We start from the raw sequence: 24,954 nt of genomic DNA, 5'->3' as shown, positions 1-24,954 counted from the left end.
ATCGGGGAAGAAAAAGTTAGCTGAACAGGACTCACTGTTCTGGATGTTGGAGGTGCCGATGGGCTTGTCAGTGATACCATCTCCTGGATTGCTAATCGGAGTTTTAAGCGATGAAGAGGATTGCTGATTCCAATTTCTCTTTGAATCTCAGTATCGGACAAAGCAGACATAATAGCTCCGCTCTTCACATTGGCACGGCAGGCAGCAACATACCAGGCTGGCATACCTAGCCACAGCTGCCGAGAGAAAGGACACGCTTCATCCAAAGCACTGCTTCATTTCCCAAATGCAATGCAGTCATAGAATATCCCAAGCTGGAAGTGACCGATTAGAACCATCGAGTCCAGCTCCTGGCTCTGCACAGAACAGCCCCAAGAATCACACCATGTGCCTGGGAGTGTTGTCCGAAGTCTGTCAGGCTTGGTGCTGTGACCACTATTAATCAATTAATTAATGACCAATATTAAATAATTAAATGAATCATCAGGACACCTATCAATCTGAATAAGCATGGTAACACACACAAATAAGCATGAACATCACAGTCTTTAATAAAATAAAATTGCTTCAGAACCTTTGAAATTGCCATGGCTTCATGTGAATTCATTTTGTTGCTTTTACTGTAACCAGAACTTTAAAGCAAGGCATGCTTTGAAGTAGCTTTAGAGCTGTGTGCCTGCACCCCCTGGGTTACTCCTTTCCCAGGCTTTTAATGAGCAAGTAGTGGCAAAGGTAGTGTTACTGCCCATTTGATAATATTATATACAGAAAATAATCTAAGAGGAATTAAGTAATTTTTTCACTGTTGCACAAAAAATGATTTTTTTTCCGTATAAGTCCCCATGGTGTACTCATGGGGCACAGTTGTACACTTCTCAGCTTTTAATTTCTTACTAGAAATAAACCAAGCAAAGTTCAGACAACCAACCTAGCAGGGACAGAGCTTACAGTAAATCTGCGTACAGTCTGGTATGGTGTCACATCCTAGCTAGAAATACTGGTTAGAAGTTGCAGCAAAGTGTGAACTCAGCTACATCACCTGTGGATTTAGCAGATATGTACTTGCATGCTTTTCCTCTCCTTATATTAAACTTATTAGCCCAGATCAGCAACAGCCCCAAGCTTCACCACTTTAGTCTTTGGTTGTAAGAGGTACGCTCTGCTCTTAGCAGTCTTTCCTGGGACCTACTGAGTATGAATTATTCTTGATTTTCTCAGCTTTCTCCTTTTGCAATGGCCCATTAATATGGCTGTCAGTATCTACAGTTCTTTTTTCCCAAAGGAGATAATTCCATATCAGGGATACGTACATGTGAGAAGTTTTTATCACAGTATGAAGTACATTATACTTAGCAAACCCTGTGAGAAAAGCATAAGCAATGAATGCCATAATCACTGACATTTTAGGGATAATACAATGGAAAACAAAGATCTAGCTAGGTGCATCTCAAACAGGCCATCAGAATTAGCTGATTTCATTATTTTATTTTTTTTTAATCTTAATAATGTCTTACTAAAAGAGGACACGAGGTCGAGGAAATGAGTCAAAATATGCCACCAGTAAATTCACCAACAAATCTGGAAAGCAGTAACAAATTGAAAGGGTTTTCATTTCATTTGACACAGTACAGGGAATCATTGAGTGGTTATTAAGAAGTCATACCTCCTATGGGAAATATTTCCTTAAAAAACAGCTGTTAGCTCACTTTTATGTCACCTAGAAAACAGACTTGACTGTCATATTCCAAAAGAGCTCAGTCAAGCTTTTCTGTGCTGAGTCCTGCTGCATCAAAGAGTTTGAGAAATGAGTGCATTGTGTTTCAAAAAGTCCTTCCCATTGATGGGATTAGCCACTACCCTCCATCCAATGATAGTCTGAACCTTAAAAACATGATCTAATTCCAAAAAAACTGTAACAAAATATAAAGTTTCATGAAAACAAAAAAGAAAACAAAAATTATGTACATAACAACCATCTGCACTTAAACAAAGGGCCATGAGAAAACTATGCATAGCTTTAAAATGTATTTCATAATCCAATTTATTATGACATTAATTTTTTTTCATATATGCACTTGAAAAGCAGAAAAACATAAATATTGGGAGTTATTCACCCTGCAGAAACAGATTCAAATGTTTGCTGCTCATCAGGTAAATTAGTTCTTCAACAACATAAGTAAATTCTTCAGCAAATAGCTGTCTCTATCAGAAAATAATGTTATGTTAGCTCTAAAAAGAAGACACAGTAATTGTTCTAGACAGAGAACTCAGATATCAAGATTGATATACTTTTTCTGAATTAATTAAGAAAACCCCAAATTCTTAAAATATATCTAAACTATGTTTGTGCTACATATAAGCAACCAGAAGAAATACTAAGGCTGAAAAGTTAAGCCCTGAAAAGTTTGAAAATTCCACAACTGTGATCACATATACTTCTTAAATTTGAGCCTTTGTCTTCTTTATTTCATTCTTTAGTCAAAGTGTCACATATTAAATTTTTCCTCAGGAGAGTATGAAATGCACAGCATCCATCTGCTGACTGAATGCACTGATGCTCATTGAATAAACACAGTACTTCTGTCCTATCTTTTTATCATCAGTATTCAATCTCCATTGAATACTGCAACATAAACTTCCTCATGTGTTCTCCTGTGCCACTGGCATCATAATTCCCAAGAAATTCCCCTCAATTTCTCTTTACAACCCCTCTCTGAGACAGTGGGAAGGATATCTTATTTTTCAGCTACAAATCAAGGCAAAAACTATGAGGATTTAACTTGTCAAAAACTAATTCAGATTGTGAATTGCCCTGAATGAAACCAAGGGCAGATCTTTCTCGGTATGTAGACATGTATAGACTTTTGTATGTTCACTTCTCCAGCAAATTAGCTTTTACTGTAATACTGAATATTTCTGATACAAATCTGGTTACAGAGCTCCCAAAGTCCTATGAAAAAGTCAAGTAGCAGCCAAATTAAGTATTGTTCCACATTAACAGAGATATTTTTTGGGAAGGAAGATATCATCCCATTTTCCAAATCTATGCAAATGCTTCAACTGGCTTTCTGCAGTTTTCATTTCATCTTTTTTGTTAGGTACCTTCAGCAATTTCAGTGTGAAGCAGAAATTTTGAAGACATTAGCTGCTTTCATTTCTCATGTTTCATTTATTCACTAACATATTCCTGTTAAAGCTTTGGAGAGGGATTTTTTTTTTTCAACTGATGGGAAAAACTCTACAAAGTCTATCTGATGATCAGTGGATGATACCTACAGCAGAGAGGAGAAAAGGCAGGAATATGTAGAAACGCTTGATATAGCAAGGAATAGACACTTGTTCCTTGAGCCAACAAAGAGCTTGTATCACCACTGAAATGTTACAGCCTTGCCATGTAGAAGTCACTGCATATTTGTGTAAGAACTTCCTTACTTTCTGCCTTCTCCCCTCAGCATCTGTGTAAGTATTTTTTGAATAGTTCCTTCATCTAAAACATTAATTGATTTTTGTCAAAATTGATGACAGTTCTGCTGAATGTTTTTTCTGAATGGGTTCCAAAAACTATCCATTTAGTCCCCCCAAAATTTCAGGTTCAAGTACATTTCCTGTCCTCATAACCACTGTGGAATCCTGTCCTACTTTTTTCAGCTGTAGTCTCTGATACACACCATGGGTAAGGAGGAGACTGTAATAGTCTCTTTTAAAATTTATAAGGACAAGCATACAGAAGTAGTCTACAAACATGACTCACATTTCCAAGTTATGGCCAACACTTACCTCCAGCCACGCAACTACTGTTGGCCCATCCCACTGTGCAAAAGGCAAACCTTTTCTCCGAGCTTCTTCCAGAAGTTCATGTCTAAAAATAGATCAAGAAATGTTAAATATGTGGAGGTATGTGTAGGGACATATAGATGCAACTGTGCCTTTGTGTTAAGAGTAACAACAGTGAAGCATAATGACAGGCATAAAAAAGCGCAGAACACACCAGTGAACAATACAGCTCCTTCCCCTGTTGAATGCACTCCTTAATCCATTCTCATATCTTCCTTTTTTCCCTCCCAACATCCTTTTAAACACTTAAAATACAAAAGGTGAGGTTTCTGTTTCTTCTTAGGCAAAGCAATAAAGAATTGATATACTCTATATTAAATGATCACCCATATAAAAAAAGACATTAGTGAAGAGAAAACTGAGGGATTCCTCCTGAGTCTAACTTAGCTCTGGAAAGGCCCAGAATTGGCAACTTCTAGACCTGAAATAAGCACGAATGTAATGCAGATGAATCTGAGAGATGTCTGTGTTTGAAACACTGAACCAGCTAGACAAGCTATGCACAATGCTAGGGCCTCTGGAGTACAACTATTCTGCACCTGAAATACACCATCTGTGGCTATTTAAGAGTTGGTTGTATCTTTAATAGTTCCATGTTTGGATTTTTTAACTATTGATTACATATAAAAGAAATCTACATGGTTTACTGATGTATATATTTTTATAGTTATAGAATTGATTTAATTTTTTGATTTTATACATATACATAGATATATTTCTATTGAGCTGATCAGCTACCAATCCAACTTCCACATCTGCGGTTTTTCTGGACTACAATCAGTGTGTATGTAAAACATCATTCTCAAAGCTTAAAATATACTTTTAATATGGCAGTATTAAATATTTGGTATAGTTATGTACAGACTACTCAGCCAGACTATCAGGAAAATGCTCTATATTAAAAACATTCAACTATTTCACCAGACATTTTTAATCCTGGAAAAGGAGTAGAGAATCCACTGTGGTGATGGCATAGAAAAAGTAGTCCTTCAAAACTCTTTTTTTTCTGGTATTTAACAACGTTTTCAGCTGCCTCCTACTGAGTGAAACACAAAAGAATGCTCTCAGCAACAAGCTGTAGTGAAAAACAAATTAGACAGTGACTATGCTAATGTAGCGTTAAAATCTGCTTACATTCCCACATAACAAGAAAATCTTAGAATTATAGCTTTAATTTTGCTCTGTTCTCCTTTATTACTACCGTCTTTGTGGTTCAGTTATCCCTTGGTAATTCTTCACTGCCTTATCAGCCTTTCAAATATATGTACTACAAAATCACAGCAGATAAAAGCAATGGAGTGATGTTACTTACAAGAAGTAGTCTTTTGGGAATTTTTGCACTGCTAAGGGGCCAGATTGAGAAAATTTGGCTTTAGCAGAAAATGAAACTCAAACAAGCAATTTTGCATACAGGTTTAAATCTCTGCCTGAATATTAATAGCAGGAAAGCTACTTTACTTTCTGTGTTTCTGCTTTAGTAATTTGGAACATTACAAATATTTGGCAGTGTTACTGAAGTTGATCTAGCCTCTCCTCCCACACATCCTTTACAGTATAACTTATCCTTTGTAATTCAGATATCCCAAGACACTCTAGAACTATCCTTGATTTCTTTGAAAGCATAACTCTCAGTAAAATGAGAAGTTGCTCTCTGGGTACACAAACACCATGTTAACTTCAGCAGCTGATGGAGGTTCAGAAACCTCATATTCCCAAGGAGACAAGTAATGAAGGCCAATAGAAATGTGTTCACCTGCCTGCGTAGGAGAGCAGAATTCAGACTTGACCACAACCTAGCTACCCGTGGATGAGGTATTTGGGTTGCAGCCTTCTCTCAGAGTTGGTTCATCAGGGTGCTACAGCAGTGCTGTACCTCCTTCAGATACCACAACAAGGCTGCACAACTCCTGTTGCTACCCACTTTGTGAGCTTGCATGGCCATCCTTAGGGAGAGACAAACTTTCAGGAATGCCCCTTCCTCATCTGGTTACTCTCAGTATCCCATGGCAGAGCACACACTCCACAAAACCCTGTGCAATGCGCTCCTTCCCCCGAGCCAGCCCAAGCCCAGGGAGCAGCCCCTGCTAGTGTCCCATGGAGACACCATCCTTGGAGGAACCTGATCCCAGATTTTTCTTTATATGGGCTATTCTCTTCATTTATCCCAGCTGAAAGAGCAGGGCTGGCTAACGTGCTAAGTAAAGAAGGAGATAATGGCTTTGAGGGTCACTGACCTTCCTTGCTTGTGTTGTCTCCTGCTTTAAGTAGGAGAGCAGCAGCACCTGGTCGACAAGGAGATAGGGAGGAAGTTTTGGCCTTTTTCTTTGATTTGCTGTTAAACCTCTGTGTGGCCTCAAGAACTGAGATGCCATCAGAGGCATTGGCACTTTAAGGTCTCACTTCCATGAAAAACTTGATTACTTTATACTGGAATTGCAAAGTATATATTTCTGGGGGGTCTTCTGTGATTTTGCAACATTTGAACCAGCCTGAGGCTTGTTGTGGAGGCTTAGAATTATTCCAGTGATAATCAAACCAATACACTCTTCCAAGCGCAGGAAAGCACCTCTGCTACTTTGGAGGCAGTCTGGCTCACAGAGCTGAAGGAAAATATAGTTGTGGTTATTGACTGGCTGAAGAGAGCAGGGCCAGAAGTAAGATGCCCTATATATATGCTATAGTCAAAACCTACTGTTTGATAAACATAATTCAAATGGTCTTGGCATGTGGAAGGAAATTGTTTTGGGTTGAAAATACTTTTTAGTGAAAAGTTAAAAATCCTGTACTTGGACATGCACAAGAAATACAGCCATCATAAGGCCAGTGCCTCACTTATTGATATGGAGGAATCCTAAAAGGATTTTTATAATATTTTGTTCCCTTAAAAAGAATTTTATGCTCCAAAACTTATACTTCCTTCCTCAGATGTTTCTTTTAAACCCCACTTTAATACTAAAGTTTATTTAAATTATATTTTGCTTCTGAACATTAGTCTTTGGCGACTTCTTAATACAGACTAGGAGATCTGTAAAACCTGAATCTTCAATTTATAAGCCAAAACTAAATCCAGACTTTCTATCTTTTAACTAAGAGAGACATTCTTTAATTAGAATTCAATGAAAACTCCAGTGGTGAGGTCTTGTTTTTTTTTAATATGAACTAGTACTATAGGAAAAAACTCCATTCTTCTAGTAAGTTAAAAGTATCATGTAGGAAAAAATATATATTGTTTTGATCAACAGTGCAAATCACCAGAAAAATGAATCAAGTGATCTGTCTATTTTGGAATATAAACCAAGTACTTCAGAATGGACAGAATGTTGTCTACTGTTGTCATTATGGGATAGTCGCTGGCTTCCTAAAATCAGAAACATATAAATGATCACAGGGAAGAAGAGACAAATAGACTAAAGCTCAACACTCCCTCCCTCTTCCCTTCATTACAAAGATAGGGTTTGGGGATCACGAGAAGCATTATATAGCTTGTCTAATTTAGAAGATGCTTTGCAGGGGAACATGGGGATTTTCTCCTCCTCAGACTTTGTCAGAAGAGTACTACATGTTATATATATATAATGTGTCCACATTACATTGATAAGGAGTTGGGAATTAAAATGCAATTATTTCCATGCTAGTTTATTTTTTTTTTGGCAACATATGAAAACAAGCTGATAAGGAAAAATTAACATTAGTTAGGCATTACTAGAAATCCTACTATTTTGAAGATAAGGCTTCAGACCACTTACTACCACTGGAATGAATTCCAAAATAAAGCTGTATTTTTAAAGATAATGTTATTACTGCTCAAGAATAAAATCACCTTCCTGGAGACATTATAGGAGTAACTGGAATTTGCTATTTAAAATATATCATTACCCTGATCCTGCTCTTGCAAAGTCAGGAAATTTCATGAAAATCAACTATTTAATATTAATCCAAAATTTGAGAAATACTTGTATTTGTGTGTTTTAGAGAGTGCCTCCTAAAGTGGGCTGTTTTCACACTTTTATCAAAGACAGCAGCATAAAAATCACATAATGTCAAGTTGTATTGTGGTGTGTTGAAGAAGCAGGGTTACCTTCCTAGCATTGACTTCTGATGTTTAATCCTCCCCAAAATTACTTCTTGAAGACACTGCAACATTCGGCCATTTTCTTTAGCACCTTTCATCTAAGAGCTGGGCACAATTTCCCAGATCAACCTACAAATCTGAGAGCAAAACTGTCTCATAAAATGGGGACTTCAATATCCCTTTGGACAGGAGAGGTACAGGGGGAGCAATAGGAAGAGGGAAATGATTACAATTAAACTGTGCTATTATATCCTGCAAATCTTCCATTTCATATTTATCCTTCCCTTGCAGAAAAAATCTAGGTCTGTGTCAGCAGCTGTCATCAATTAATTGCATAAAACTCAATGAACTTTATTAAAGATATTGATATTCTTTAAATAGAATTTATGTAAGAAATTAGTGATATCTTGACTTAGAGTGTGTCATTCAGTGACACTCAATTTTCTTCATGAAGATCAGGCTCCCCTATCAAGTAAACAAGAAATTTCTAATACACATAATGCAAACACTCTGTGCAATACAAAAGTCCACACACTGTCTTGATGATACTTGAACAGTGTTTGAACACAGATCTTCATATTCCTGCAAAAAATAGGATTTACTCTGATAGTTCTAGTAGGGCTCACGTGAGAAGTCCTCAAGGATATCACACAGCACAAATTATATAACGTCTCTTAGTTAAAATATAATAATAAATGTGAGATAAATTTAAAAGGAGGCATGGTGAAGTAAAGAGCCAAATCATGTTTGTAAAAAACAAGCAGAATTTATTTAAAAATTTGGCTAATGGGCAATTTAGATTGCGAAATGGTCTTTGCTCATGGACGTTTGCTCAAAAAGAAAACAGACTGAAGTTTTTACCTCGCAGGTCCTCTGATGATTCTTTTTATTATTAACTGACATTATTATGTTTATTATTATCACTGACACTAAATGTTCAGTTTATAACAAAATATTATACATCATTGGTTTCTAAAAGAGAAATAGACAGACAATAGACCACACAGGTTGTATTTGTCTGAGTAATCCTATGATTTCAAGTTAAGATTAAACACATCTGTCACTTGAAATCTAACATACATTCAAAGATGACAAAAATCAGAAGAGAGGATTTCTAATTAATTAAGCTGGATTTGGATTTTATCCTTTCTATTATTGTTCACTAAATACTTAAGACAGGCTAGAATCCTGTAGCTTAGGACGTTGTATTAAAAAATAAAGTAGTTGAATTTGTATAAATTAATAATGATTTTAAATATCTAACAGAAAAATATCAAGTTACACTTTATCTATGTATTTTAAGCAATATTATAAATTAATTTAAAGTAGGAAGTAGGAGTGGGGGAGTAGGGAGAGTCTCAAGACTCCATATTGCCCCACAATGCTGATTTCATTTAATCTGAAGTGACCCAACTGACTTAAAGACTGCACTAATTAAAACCTGGGTCAGGTCTTGTTTCAACTTTGACACTTAAGTGATCTGGTTTTTAAATAATTTGAAATCCTCATTTTTTCTCCTTTTTGATACCTGATGTAATATTCAGACTGAAAACAATGGCCAAAATTCAATTTCCATTTTTTATGATGTATTTTGTATTCAATTTTAAGGAGGTCTTGGAAAAAATGACTCAAATACAGAAATCAAGATGCAATTAATAAACAGAAGCTTTTAAAACTATAAAATAAGGAAGTATAAATTTCACAGTATTCCAGATAACACAGATTAACAATGCTGTAATTATAGGTGTACATTTGAACAGTAAGCAAGCTAAAGGGTAGCATTCTTTTTTTTTTTCTGAAGATATGTATCTTAAACTAGGTGAAGCACATTCAAGAATGCTTAAGACAGACCCCAAAAAATTAGAGCTGCAGAAAGATACTATCAAAAAAAACCCAAGCAACCCCTCCCCATAAAATAATAGACTTGCATAATGCATAGTCTTGCAATCTTGTATGTATTGTACAACATGAGAGACCCTTGGTGTTCCCAGTTTGATCAAATGTTATCAAATCTACTTTTATAAAGCCATTTCATAATCACGTATTCTAAATAAACAGGGTAAGCCCTGTTCTCTTTAGGTTTTGTACCCTTATACATTTAGAAAGCTGTAGCTTTGAACAGATGAAATTTTCTCCCTAAGTTCCAAATTCTTATTCAAGATGAAATAGCATTTGTACAAGAGATCAAAGGAAATGAAGATTTTAAACTTGACATCAGGTTAACAACTACAAAACCGAAAACAAACAAAAAAATGAACTGATGAAAAAGCAAATAGTAAAATTATATGCACAAATAAAACATTTTTGCATATATGTTTGTATTGAAACAGATGAGGGCTCAAACAGAAAAAAAAATAATTGTGTACTCTGTGAGACTTCTGTGATTTAATTAAACAGAATTTATGCATTAACAACATTTGTTAAACTAGGCCTTCACTCTCACAATTTTTCCACTGACTTAAACTTTCAAATGTTTTTGTGATTCTGAGCTTTAGATCTTCCAATATTTGTTTATTTTTTAAAAAATAGACCTTCTAAAACATATTTGTTTTAAAAAAAATGATAGAAGTTATCTCCAATTAGTTAATCTATACTGTTAAGCAATTCAGGAGCAAGTCCTGACCTAAATTTGTGTATGCTTTTGAGGTTTACCATTATTTTGAATGCTTTGAAAGTTTTCATTTGGGTCAATTTTTTACATGGATTTGTTACATAAGGTTCACAGAAAAACAAAAAGAAATAAGAATAAAACATAGAAAATAAACATGGTGCTGAAGATTGATATGTCCAGCAACCATGGTGTTTTAACTTACCCAGATATGCTTTTCATGAGATGAAGAGAGATGAATGGAAAAAAAGCACATAAATGTTAATGAACATATAGTAGTCCATAAAAAAATAATATGATAGATAAAATAATACCACCATTATAACTATAGAAATCTTTCTAACCGGTCTTTAAATGCTTTAAAGAATTTAAGTGTTCTCGTGAAGAACAGATGTATCTGTCAAAATGAGATTTTCATTAAACTTATGTTGCCTATTTATTAGCAAAGATCTTCCATCTACAATACATGTTCATGCCAAAGAACTGTAAAAACAGTGAATACGGAGTAGATTTTCAAGTTAAAGCTCTTTGCTTTGATTTGATAATTTCATAGGGATTTTTGTGTAACCTCAAAAATCTTGAAAATCCCAAACCTGTGAATTTAAGCAAATTACAGAGACACAATAAAATTGAGTGGACTACAAACCAAGGTTTACTTTTCTATGTGCACTTTATTAATATTTCAGCAAAATATCTCATAAATCATAAGCAACCTAGATTTGGTTGGTTTTTTGTTAGTCTGGTTTTTTTCTATGCAGATTTGATGTACGTCGGTGACTAACATTTGCAATCGCTATTTATGCCAGGCAGTATTTTAATTTTGGCGGTCATTTTAACACTAGGTCAGTAGCAACATCGGTATGAATGATTTACCCTCTAGGTAACCTATATAATATATAATGGGTATAGTATATGTAGGAGAAACTAGGATGCCATCACTGATAATAGAATTTCTTCAGCATCCTTTAATTACCATCATAAAAAGAAAATTATATGCCTGAATGAAATCCAGACATCTCAAAATATTATATTTCTATTAACAACTGATTTACAGAGATATAAAAACACTTGGTAGATACAGCAATAGAAAACGGGGTGAAAAGCCTGTACTCTGATTAATTAAGAGGTTGCAGACATTTCAGTCAGTTCAGGAGGTCTGAGAACTTAAATTTTGTTTTCATGTGTGTGAGCTCAGCAGAACAGCTGGGAGAGAGGAGAGAAAGTACCATACAGAAAAGTAGGTGGAAATAAATGACAAATATACACAGAAAGTTTAAGAAAGGAAAATTAAAGAAGGGAAAGACAATGAAGGTATGCAATATAAGTTAAGAACTAGCAAACTGTTCAAAAATTTACCAAATCTGATGGAAGTAGCACTACAATTGAATATGCATTCATGATTCATGCTCATTTTCTACTAAGCTAACTGTAAAGACTGACTTGAACACCTTTGATGAAAAAGCTTTTAACTTTGAACCTGCGGGAGTATATTGAACCAGAACTCCCACTCATTGCATCTTCCTCTGAGTCCTCCTTTGGGTATGTGTAGAGAGAAACAAACAGAGGGATAAATTTGAATATAAGTAAATTTCTTGGAGCTTTAATGAGTTGGCAGTTTGCAGTCACTTGAGGATAACATATGGGACCTGAAGTCTACAGGAGTAGAGGATCAAGGGACAATCCATCACTTCCTGACCATCTTGTGTTAGAATAATAAAATACAGCAGAGAAAAATGGATATTTAATTCTGGGGTTTGCCTTTTATTTAAAAGACAACAAATTTATCACCATTTTATTAAAGGAACTCCATTTTCCTTAAGCGTGTATTAATCTAAAGGTTGTGTAGATTTTTTTCTTCTGTTGTTTTATCCATTCTTCCTTTAAGTCTTAATGCTACAGTTAATTGGACGGGATATTTGCATCTGCTGGACATCATTGTTTAGAGAGCCAGCTGTATGCATTAGGATACATGCTTATATTTATCCAGAAATTCCAAATTGCAATGGACAGGCTTATACATGTAGATAAAACTTGCAACGTTCTGATACAAATATTCTTAACTTTTATGAGGAAAAGAATTTAAAAACTTAATGAAGGATAAAAATATTATTTTTAAAAAATATGATTTATAGAATAAAATATGTTGTATCATTCTTTTCATCATCAGAATAACCCAAGTAAGGTTTAATAATCTCTGCAAAATAAATACCCTTTTATCTTTAAATTTCTAATGCTAAAAATGCTCCAAGTATCAATGTAAGAGCAACATACATTTTTTAACATTGCAAAAGCTCTGACTGAGTAATGATTTGAAGTAAGTGTTCCAGTGTTCTAGTAAGTGTTAAAATGTTTGCTAAAGGAATTAAGTTTAAAAAGAAAATTCATCTTTATGTGTGTCTCAAAGACTAGACACTGATCGAGACAAGACAAAACCATATTGCACACAGCAGACAATCCTAAACACCATATCAGAACACTGTATACCTCTCCTTCCTCTGCTGAAATGAGAAATTAGAAAATAATAGCCACTGAACACTGTATTGTTTGCTAGAAAGGGAGGAAGAACTGACTATCAGACTGAAAGCTACTAACAACATCAGGGAGTTTCTCATAGATGAAGTAGAAAGGAAAGAAATTAAATGCAAAACTTGAATTTTCCTGATTCAGAAAATAAAAGACTGGATGGTGAAAAAGGCTTCATATTCTTAAGAGCTACTGTAAAAAAAAGCTACCGTATGTTTAGGATATAATGGTGTTTAATAAGGATTAAGTATAGAGGAACATTAAATGGATGGCACAGAAAAAGACCTTAATTAATCCAATTAGATTAATTATTTCAAAATGTATGCAATTAAGAAAATCATTAGAAAGAGCAATTTGCATACTGCAGAAGACAGAAATTCTTTGTAATTACAAATACACTACATCAAATCTTAATTGCGATTGCACACATGAAACCTAATTAATTAACCTAATTATAGGGACACCATGTGGATTCAAAAGCAACTAAATGATAACTATGGTGTTTCAAACTTTTATTCCACAAAATGTTCTACCTAGACATTTTTCCAAGTTGCCTGCTGACAGGGATCTAAAACTTGGATTTGCCCATAAAAAAATCAAAGTCCCAGCCTTTTGTTTATGAAATGAACTTATCAATACCTATCATTCTTTTTTTTCTCTGAGTAGAAAGGAAGAGGAGTCAATTAATCCAATATGTTTTTCTGTTCATATGGATGTTCCTGCTGTTTAATATGTCCATCATTGTAGTCAGATGAGACTTAACAGCACTGCAATCCTCTCAGCAAGGTTAATTGTAAGGCTATGAACACTAAGAATTTCTTTTTAAGCCACAATTCTACATAGGAGAATTACTGAAGTCTTCATTTTACAAGTCTTTAACGATGTATGCAAGCACATGTGTGTGTCCTGGCACATCAAGGCTCTTCTGCAATGAACTTGAAGGCAGAAGGCAAACAAAAGCATGTAGCTGTGGAGTAAATCTCCCCAAAAACAGGTTTGTGGAAAAGAATGGTTTACTTTGATTTGCCTTGGAAAATATAAACCTCACATTTTAAGCTTGTTTTGGAACTATGGAATTAATAGATTCTTGTCCAGAGTCAAATCAAACAAAATTGAAGGAAAAATGAAGCTAAAGCTCTGCACTTGACTCATATTATTGAACTAGGGGATTTATCAGTTTCTGGACTGGAATCCTGCCAGCATGATCCAGAATAACTGTCTTGCTTGTAAATTCTTTTTCATGGAGATAATTTGTATTTCGGATTGCTGCAGAAGGGATGTCCTAAGCTAATCTTTCACTGTACTATCAGCATGCACAAGGTCAAAATCCCCTCTGTGTTGCAATCTAGGGCTGCATAGCACTTAAATGTCTCTCAAACCTTGCCCTATGTTGCTGCACAGGATAAAATAAGCACATCCCAAGGATGTCAGGGATTATGACCAATTATTACACACATTAGGCGACATCTAACGTATATAGTCTTTTATTTCTTCAGCTTTCTCCCTTCTTCAGACAGATACTTATTTGTTGCCTCTTTACATATTGTGATGAAATAAAAAATTACAATTGAAAGGATATATACTGCTGGCACTCAGAGCTATACTACAGCATACAGAGACAAAGCCAGACTCTTTAGAGCTGTATTTGCCACCAGTGAGGATAAGGGCAATTTGACATAGTGCCTAAGCAAAACTGTGGACAAGGAGAAAACAAATGATGTTCATTAGGACAGTTATAGCAAAAAGGGAAGCAAACATGACTCTATTTGTTGATAATATTTCAAGTTTGGCTGAGTTCATTGTTAAAGATTATTTTCATAAAGGGTCCAATGTATGGTATTCCAGTGAAAAGGACAGTAAAACATTTATACAGCTTTTGTTAAGTGTCTTTATTTGTTACCTGAAATGAGGTCAGTGGAGATGTGCATTTTTAAGGGGAATACAGTTTATTTTATTTTAGACAAGTGTTATCTACTCATTTTCTGAGGTATGAAATTGTCTTGTGGGACACACATTGATCAACTTCTGCTGTTTCAGGAGACACTATGCCTCTACCTGAACCTTTTGCAGACCTTTATGAGTTGCAATAGAAACTGGACTGACCCAAACTTCCTATGCTGGATACTGCCTTGGTTGTCATAACAACCCTGAGTGAATGCCAAGGTGAAGTTATTGTGCATAGTTTTCACAACACCCACAAAGGATGATATTATGAACATCTGTATACATAGTCACAGAGAATTGGTAGCTGGAGTCAACCACAAAATCCAGAATTGTAAATTAGGTGACTGTTTTCCACAGAGAGACTGGTTAATCACTAGGAAAAAAATACTAAGAGAAAATCTCTTCCTCATTTTGTGATGGGTGCCTTCTGAAGAGTATATCTTAGTCAAAATATATGGCCTAGATGAGTGAAAATTATTTGAATCATTAGGGGATTCAAATGGATGTAGTGGTGACAGAGGGTTGTAAGGACTTAAAGATCACAGTTGCCTGTCTCAAAACACTGTCAAGGCCACAGAAGGAACTTGCCATAAGACAAATCACCACAGTGGGAACTTGAGATAAGCATAGATGGAAGAAATTTGCAACAGGAAGGCACTAATTCCAAGCCTAGTAGAGGTGGGATCTGTTTAGAACCTCCTGGTTAATGCATCTGGAAAAAAATTCTCACTGTGGCAAACTGTGGGAAAGGAAGCAACTGACATACACGCCACCTCAAGTTATGGTAACATCTGTGACCACCTCGTGGATACCTGGAACTTGGACTTTACAAAGGTGGTACCCCCCAAAGAATGGTTCTGGGACCCCCACCACTGAGAAGCCCAGGGGGAAGAAGGAGCAACAGGATGCTGCCAGATCCGTGGGTGATGACTATCTTCTGCATGAGCTCTCTGTCTCTCTCTCCTTCTCGTCCACCCACTTCCCCCCTGCCCACATTCCTATTTCTTTCTATCTCTCTACCTCCCATTTACTGTTAAATAAAACCCACATTATTGGCTAAAGCATATGGTCTCATTTGCACCTTAATTTGTGCAGAAGCATCTCTCACTAATCAGATCATAACAAGGGTATCTGTGCCATTAATACTTCCAGTCCTAAACTCTGAGTTTTCTTGAAGTAGTTACTCATTAGGCAAATAGGCTCTGAGAGTCACGCAAAAGGCAGAAGATATTATATACAAAATATTAACAGCTTTTATACAGAACAAGGGAAGTGGAATATAAAGGCTAATTTAAATATATAATAAATAATAAAAATGAGGTGTATTACTCTTTGTCACAACCCAACATCATTTGTTTTCACCAAATAATGGAATAACACCCTAAACCCCTTACCTTCATCTTTTGTTCCCAAGGACTGTATGCTCAATTTACAAATAGTAAGACCTAAAAAGTTTCAATATTAACTAGAGCTGTCATATATTCAATGTCTGAGAATAAACATCTATAGATGAGTGAGGCAATTTAAGTTCATCTTTTCAGATAATTTTAAAAATATGTTGGGTATCATTTAAAAATTTTACACAGCTTCCCTAATTTCTCTTTGATGCCTTAAGAATAAGACTTATTTCTAATAAATCTACTGTAACAACCAAATGTTGGATGAAAAGAGACCCTTGTTTGAGGTTTTTAAATGTCTAGCATATCATTGAGACAAACTGTTAATTACATTTTAATGATGTCTAAGTAGGCAATTGAAACTGAAAGAACTTTTACATCCAAATAGCATCTTCTAAGCAAGAAGCAGGGAAACTTTGAAATTTTGGTTAATGACACTACAATCACTAGAGAGAGAATTGGTCTTCAGAATTACCATATTCTCTCATTAAACTTTTGAGAGTGAAATATATTTTTCAGTACCCTATTCTTGCCTGGAAATTGCGCTAAAACACAATAACACACTGCAGTGTGTTCGTAACTCCATGAGGTCAAAGCAGAATCAATGCACATGCTTGCTACTGAGGGAGCCGGTAGCCAGGACACCTGGTGGATAATTAGTACCTACTGTCTGCAGGAGCTGACAATTTGAAATGTCATGCATTTTCATCTCTGGGGTAGAGGCATCCTTGTGAAATTACTGATGAAGTTGAATACATTCAAAAATGCAAAATTAGATATTCAGAATTTTAAGTATTTCTCACTTAAGAGATTAATTAAACTAAAAGAATGTCGTGGATATCATTTTAGCAGGAATTTGTCCTTTTATAATAACTTCTATCCAAACTAAATCAAAGCTAATAATAAAGTCTGGTAAAGCTCATGATTACTATCACAGTACTCCTATGTTGATCACAGTGATGAATTAGACCTTTGTTTCACATCAAGGGGAGAATCCTTGCTTTCCTGCACCAGAACTACCACTGAACTGAAAGGGGTATTTGAAGAGCTATTAACAGGGCTGAAAGCCAGTTCACCTAACTTGCATGTGTAAAAGAGAAACGCAGTTACAGTACATGGTATTTTACCAGTTTTATGGAAAAAAGAATTGGCTCTGGCATCAACATTTTGAGGTTTTTTTGTATTTGTTGTTGGTTTTGGGGAGGTTTTTTTTTTTTTTTTTTTTATTTATTTTGGTAGTGGTTTTTGTTTTCATTTTGTAAAGGAAGTGACAAAGCCAGCAAAAATAAAGCTCTTTCAGACCTGAAATGTAATACAAAGTAGTATTTCCCTGCTTTAGCCTATCCTTTAACCGTCCTACTGGTGGGTCTGAGTCTTTTGGAGTTTTATATCCTAATTTAAATTAGCCACAGAAATCCTTACAAGGTGAATTGCTTTTCTCTGTGTTCCAGTACTCTGCTCACTGTCTCTGCAGGATTTGTGGAGTGGTTTTGTTTAGCAGTAAAAAGGAATCAAATGTTTGGACTTAAATCTTACTGCTATAGCACAAGATAGGAAATGATTCTCAGACTTCTTTTATTACCTCTTAAAAGACCATATACACATCTCCACCACCATTAATGTTACACAGCACAGTATTCTCATTTGCACTGCACAGCACAGCAATCTTGCAGCTACTGTATATATGGGAAGGCTACTTCCAGAGGGGATTATGCATTGCTAAGTGTTGGCAGAAAGGAATCTGACCTACCTAGACAAACTTTTCATTAAATGACTTCTAGACTGTTTCAACTTAATACTTTCTAAGGTAAGTCATGCAAATACATGACTGATATTCCAGAACTGTCTGGATGCAATCCTGTGCCATGTGCTCTAGGATAACCCTGCTTGAGCAGGGAAGTTGGACAAGATGACACACTGTGGTCCCTTCCAACCTTATCCATTCTGTGATTCTGTGACTGCATTTCTCACAAGGAGGTGTTAATTCTCTTACACTCTGTCGATAGCTTGGCACTCTAATGACTACCATGATTCAGTAGAATCTCATGTATATCTCTAACACAATATGTTATATTTTTTTCCCATACTATGGTTCCTCTACAACTATATAATATATATATGTGTGTAAATATATATATATATATACACATAAACTAGCAATGTATGTTAGCCTTTCTGTAATAGTAAATTAAGAGAAATCTTAAAAGCAATTCTGAGGATTCTAAAGTGAGAAACTATGAAGACAGGCAAATCTAAAAGGAACAGAGAAAAAAATATCTTCATGATATATTTACAGAACACAAACTTAGAATAAATAATACACAGTTCAGACTAATTGAATAGTCATAGTTGCAAACGAAAGATTTCTTTCCCTCTGGCAGATAACATTCTGATTATATCTAATCCATAAACAACCAAGGACAGACAGACACAGGAGAAAAAAAGGAAAGACTTGAAAAGCAGAAAGCATGGGAAAGTCTAATTATGTGAGATTAGACAGAACATTAATAAGAGATTACCTGTACACCTATTATTTCTAGACCAAAAACTTGGTAAGCAATCTCATATATGAAGTAGTAGTGTCATATATGCAGTTGTATGTGTCAAGTCTTATGTTATTTTACCCAGATTAAAGAACTAACACATAAGAAAGTGAACAAAGTGAACACATTCGTCCCTTGTGGTACATTCAGTCCTCAGAGCTGGAAGACACATATGGACTTAAAAAAAGGCTGCTGAAAATTCAGTTATGTTTTTTATGAATGGTAATGATGGCCTCAAAGATACTTTTTAGATTTAGTAAAAAAAAGCAGAGTAACATGCTCTACATCTATATCTCTCTAAATTACTAATTAGTGTTAAAAATCTACTGATAAATAGAGGGACAAGACTCATCAACTCTAATATCCCTGTGAATGTTATTGTGAGTTTCTTAATTGATTTTAAAATGCTTCTTCTCTCTCAAATAGCACAGTGTCTACTTCTCTATCTTTAATTGCTAACTTGAGGCTGATTTCAATGGAATGCTTACATTTGTATATTACAGGGATGTGCAAACTTAAAGTTATATTTTGTCAAGGGTTTGACATGAAAGTAGTGATTAAAAATACTCTACATAAACATTTAAAGATAAGTTCAAACATTAACCCTAGATTCTTTGGATTAGACTTGCAAATTCTCTTGAAACTCTGCAAAGGAATATTAAAAGACTGAAAGAAACCTGAAGAACTGGAAAATTTAAAAATGAGGCTTTCAGAATCTAAATAATAGCTGTAAAGTTAATGGTTACAGATGAAAAATAAACCTGCTTGTTTACATAATGAATTTGTGAAGCCATTTTTAAATACCATCTTTTTTCCCTGACACCCTCTAATTACACTGGAACTCCAGTTTCTCCAGTTCTTTTGCCTTCGTAGCCTTATTTTACTAGTTTTCCATAGCTCCTGGCAGCTGCTATGAGTCAGTTTACTGTTTTTACAAGGAGTTGCATCAAAGACAGCATTCAATTATTGTATAATCCATGCAAACAAAAAGCTAAGTTGCCATTTGTTGTCAGGCAAAGAGAGAGTGAAGCTGCTAGAGTTTATGGGGAGCCTTTGACCACTATAAACAGACATAACATTGTGTTCAATAGATAATACAAAAAAGTCTTCTTTAACCTTCTGAAAAAAATCTAGTGAGTCATTAAATACCTACCTAATATTTTAGAATTGCCCAGTAGGCAAAAGGCACAGAATTAACGACAATGTGAAATAGAAAAATGTCTCTTTCTCATAAACCTACGCTCTTTCACAAATAAAATAATATTGCAATTGACAAACTCTGAATATTTCCCCCTATATTTTATATCCAGCTTTAAAAACTTTTACACTGGGGAAAAAACACCCACTCTTAGTGCTAAAATGCCACAGTAGATGGTCTTGCTTCTCCTTACATGTCTGCATAAAAACAACAAAAATCCTGACATTTTAATCAAGTTTGAGGCAAACAAAGTCACATAAAAAAGGTACTCACTTTTTTTTCAGTCTTCTGTCCTTTTCTGCTTGGGTTCCAAGTTTGCTTAATCCCAGAGATTCCTGAGCTGCTGCCTCTGTTTCCATGTAACCTCCTGGAAAACAAACCAAACCAAACCCCCACTGTATTTTCCCATAGCTCTTTTCTAGTTGTTCCCCTCATCAACCCTTCAATTCCCCTCCCACCCACAACCATCATCTAAGTTTGCTTCCTCAAGCCATGACATCTGGTGTTTGTGGAGAACATTTATCACCTACAGAAATAAATTCTGGCAAGTGTTTACTACATGGAAAAGAGTAGAAGTAGAGCAAAAAAATTGTTTCCTCCTCCTCGTGTTTAGTAGAAATTTATGAGAAAAGCACCCTGATGTCCTTTGGCTGTTTTTCTTTGCCTCCTAAGGGTCAGCCTCATGGTGCTAAGTAAGCAATGCTCTCAGCATTTTTTAATCTTAATTGAGAAATGTACAAATGAAAGTGCATTCTCAAGAACTGTCTCATTACTGTTGCCATAATACAGCATCACTTAATGTAGTAGTGCTAAAGCCTTCGTTTTCCTTTCATAGATGTTGTTATTCCTGCAAACTCACAGAGATGGCACAAAGACTCTGTCAGAGAAGTAAAAAGACTCCTACATCTCCCTGGAGGTGTCTTGTAGGCACCTGAATCCTGTCAAAGTTGTGGAAACTTGAATAGGTTACACAGAGTGACAAGGGAAGCTTGCAGCAAGCAAGGACACATGGACCAAAACAAAATCGTATTATAAACTAAGGACATATGATCCCTGCTGGTCTTACAGTACGTCCACTAACATGACTTTCTTATAGCAGAAGAGGAAAGTTGGTCTGACTTTTATATCGCTGTCTGGATTCAAGGAATAATGAAGATATCTGCCAGTACAGTCTCCTGGCTCTGGCTTCACACTGTCCTCTCATTCCCACATGCATATGTACAGATAGAAGTGCTGCAGCACTTCTTTAAAGGCTGCTTTCCTCCTGTGCTCCTGTTCACAAGGTGTATAACTGGCACAAGAAGGAAGACAACAATGTGGTGAAATATGGGTGCTTGACTCCATTTGAAAATGGCAATTTCTTATTTCTCAACCAATGGATAGTAAACAATTGTAGTGTGGACACTGGCATAATAAGAAAGTGCAAAATTCAAATATTCTATTCTGATTAGTTGATTTTAACTATAAAATAATGCATAAATGTTAAGCAGTGAAATAGCATCACAGCCTATTACGAGTCAAACGTACATGCACCTCAATCAAGTGAGAACAAACCTCACTGCTTCCTCATGTTTATTTATGACATTAACTTGGAAAAGCTTGGTTTTAAGCTGCTTTTTAAAGCAGGTACTGTTTTAGCACTCCTGTTTGTCTGGACAGATTTTTTCTGTATTAAAAGGGGACACTACTTCTGCAAGTTTCATGATAAGAATGATGTAAATGCATCTCACAAATACAGAGAACATGAATGTATGCTTTTCTTTACTTCATCTGCCTTTCCAAGTTTTACAGAATCTTATTAAATGTTCCCTGCTGACTCTGGAGTAAGCTTTTGATTTAGCAAACTGCACTATCAATATATCACACCTTTCTTGAGAGACCAGCTCTCAATATATTGTAGAGAGATGGTATGAGTGCAGTGCAGTGCTGACCTTTCATACACCATGCAGATCAGCTTGCCTTGGCAGGTCTAAAAATGCCTGGAATATATGGTTTGGTTTAGGTCTAGAATATTTAAAATGTTACGTGGGAAGAATACGTAAGCATCTACTGTGGTGTTTGCCAAGTGACAGAAGACTGGATAAGTTTAAAATCAAGTTAATCCAGGAAGAAAGAAACAAAATGCACCTGTGTTCCCCATAGCATTCCTTTCCCCTTCTCCAGTAATTTAAAGAAAACTTGAAGAATCTAGAAATCTTGAATCTTAATTCTCAGAAGAATTTCCTAAGGCATGAATCTGCCTTTGAACAATAATTCTAATGGTCTAGCAGAGATGGTAACAGTAACAAACAATAAAACAAAATAAAACTCTAGCAAGGTTAGTAGTTGAAAACTAATAATTTCAGAGTTTTGCAAGGAATACAGAGTAAGGCAATATTATGGGAGACAGCCTGACTCCATTGAAGTTAGTGATACAACTTTGGAGCTTCAAATATTGTTTCTTAAATAACAGTATATAAACATAAGTAATTGAAAAAGAGGTATTTTCCATATTAAAAAAATGTAAGAAGCATGTGTTTATATAAAGTTAGAGTGTTTCATTTTAAGCAAGGAAATAAATTACATTCTTTATGGATTTTGTATTGTAAATTTAGGTTATGAAAACCATACAATATTCTGTAGTGCCGTAGTGATCGGACTTGCTATATAAATTTCTGTGATATAGTATCTTACTATAAATAGAACTACTAATTATACAGTTGCACAGATAGCATACCTGTCATACAATTGAGTCAAGTACTACCATGATTGCTGTTTTTTAAATTTCCACTTGCAATATTCTATGATTTTATGATACTGCCACTGAATGGAAGTGGCCACTGAATATATGCTTTTCTTTTGATATGTTAAAAATTAAGATGAGAAAAAACTACTTTGTAATTTAGCTGCTCAATGTCTTTTCAATTTCTAGAAATACTTCTCTCCTACTTTTTGGTTAGTTAACATTTCTACTGTTAATTTCATACATACTTGTAAGCCTAGTTTATTTAATTAAAATGTGAATTATACTGAAATCTTTGCTGTTGGGCTAAAGGATGGAAGCCACAAAAAATGTCATATAATTGCAAATCTCTAATATCTTTTAGTAATTTCATGATTTAATCTTGGGAATTACAAATAGGTTTTATCCAATTCTATGTATGTTTTATCAATCACGGTGGGTAGTATGAAATTAATGTACTGCCAGATTGCATTGTTCCTGAGATAAACTTGAAAGTTGTTATTTCATTTTTGTTCCGCAATGCAAGGAACTGCAGGAAACATGAACACATTTATTACATCTTTGTCCTCTGTGTTCCTGAGTTACCGTGAAATCATAGATTATTGCGCATGAATCATCAGTATCAATAAAAAGGGTTTTATGGAATGTAACTGTGAATTAATAAAGTCTAACTTCAGCTGCAATCTAAAGTTATAAAATTCTCCATCAATGCAGAACTGACATGCAGGTGTATTTGAAAGACTTATTTAATAAATTCTTATTTAAAAGAGCAAATAAATTAGTTTTACTCTTCCTATAGTGAGAAAAAAAAGGGAATTCAAATTACAATTAGAAATTAGGTTGGGTTTTTTTCAAGAACACAAGGTTCTTACAGGCAGAGAGGGGAAAGGTTGGAGTATAAATGAAGAATTCTCAGTTATTCGATTTTACTCTGACGCTTTGACCTTCATATTACCTTTTCTATTCTATACTATTTTAGTGATGGGCTTGTTAGTTGTGATAAGGACATATTTTAATATGAATGTAGGTTTTTTATTTCAGGCTAATGTATTGCTTAAATGCTTACAATTACTGCAAAGCCTTAAAATTCTTTTACAAGTGTTATGTGGTCACCATGGCAATAAAAATTTAGTGCCTCACGAATTCATATATTGTGTGACATCTTCAAGACTAGGATTTCAGTTTTGCTGACACATCTATTCCAATTTGTTACTTGTGTTGGCTTGTGTACCTATAGACATGTCCTATAGAAATAGGCAGAGGAAAATTTTTGCCATGAATGAAACAGACTAAGGTCTTGGCAAGGGAAAAGGGCAGAAATAGGAAGAAAACCAACAACTGCTGTGAGTAGCATAACTAATTGAAAGAGTATGGTGAGGTCATTCAGCATCAGGCAGCAGAGAGCATCTATTGACACACTGAAATCCAAAAAGCAGCTACACTTGCAAGGACCTTCCATATCACATAGGTACACCTGTTATAGTAGTTTATTACTTTCTACTTTCTCATCTCCTCTTTATTTGATTACTCAAGAATACACTTAGCATTTTTACTCTAATTCAACAGACTAGTGAAGTAGCAGGCTCAGTGAAGAGTATGACTCCAGCAATTTGTGCCAGAACTCTCCTTTCATTTGCATTAGTCATAGCAAACTCTTGACAAAATAATTGCTGATAACAATGAAATTTAATGGAAAATTTGTCCCAGAAAAAACAGAACAATGAGCAAATTGAAAACTGAAAAAGAAAAGTGAAATTAAAAATGGAAAAATGACTGTGAAATGATGACCTTGACTTGTTACCACTAATTCCTTACTGAGCTGTCCAAGTCGAGCCTTCTCTTTTTTACCAAACAAACGTCCGATTGAAGACTTGATTCCTTTCTTCTTCGGAGCTTTGTGCAGGGAGTCCTGACTGCTGTTGACACTGCCAAGACCAATGCTTTCTGGCTCCAATGAAGCAGGCAAACTACTACAAAATGATGGTAAAGAAATGGAATAAATAACACGCCAAAATTTTCAGGTAACTTTTTACTTTCTTCTGAGCAGCTCTGCAAACAAATTAATTAGTTATAATTTACTAATGATCCCCCAACAGGTGAAACAATCACATTT

At 35.2% G+C, this 24,954-nt stretch overlaps 1 protein-coding gene across 19 annotated transcripts in view; it reads right to left on the bottom strand.

The window, feature by feature from the left end:
• The window catches only part of PPFIA2 (PTPRF interacting protein alpha 2), a 321,066-nt gene that overhangs the window by 15,702 nt on the left and 280,410 nt on the right, over nt 1-24,954 (bottom strand). For 12 of the 19 annotated variants that reach the window (XM_064655565.1, XM_064655547.1, XM_064655552.1 and 9 more), the window contains 4 exons: nt 24,630-24,811; nt 20,393-20,486; nt 3,778-3,859; nt 36-236 (listed from right to left, as the gene is read on the bottom strand). In XM_064655565.1, coding sequence (XP_064511635.1) covers nt 36-236; nt 3,778-3,859; nt 20,393-20,486; nt 24,630-24,811 — 559 coding nt within the window. The remainder of the gene's footprint in view (nt 1-35; nt 237-3,777; nt 3,860-20,392; nt 20,487-24,629; nt 24,812-24,954) is intronic. The other 7 variants (XM_064655549.1, XM_064655553.1, XM_064655555.1 and 4 more) reach the window with 1 other exon arrangement.

This window comes from Pseudopipra pipra, chromosome 5 (assembly GCF_036250125.1).
Source record: "Pseudopipra pipra isolate bDixPip1 chromosome 5, bDixPip1.hap1, whole genome shotgun sequence".
Lineage (NCBI taxonomy): Eukaryota > Metazoa > Chordata > Aves > Passeriformes > Pipridae > Pseudopipra > Pseudopipra pipra.
Note: the sequence above shows the minus strand (reverse complement) of the source record. Positions and strands in the feature narration are given on the sequence as shown.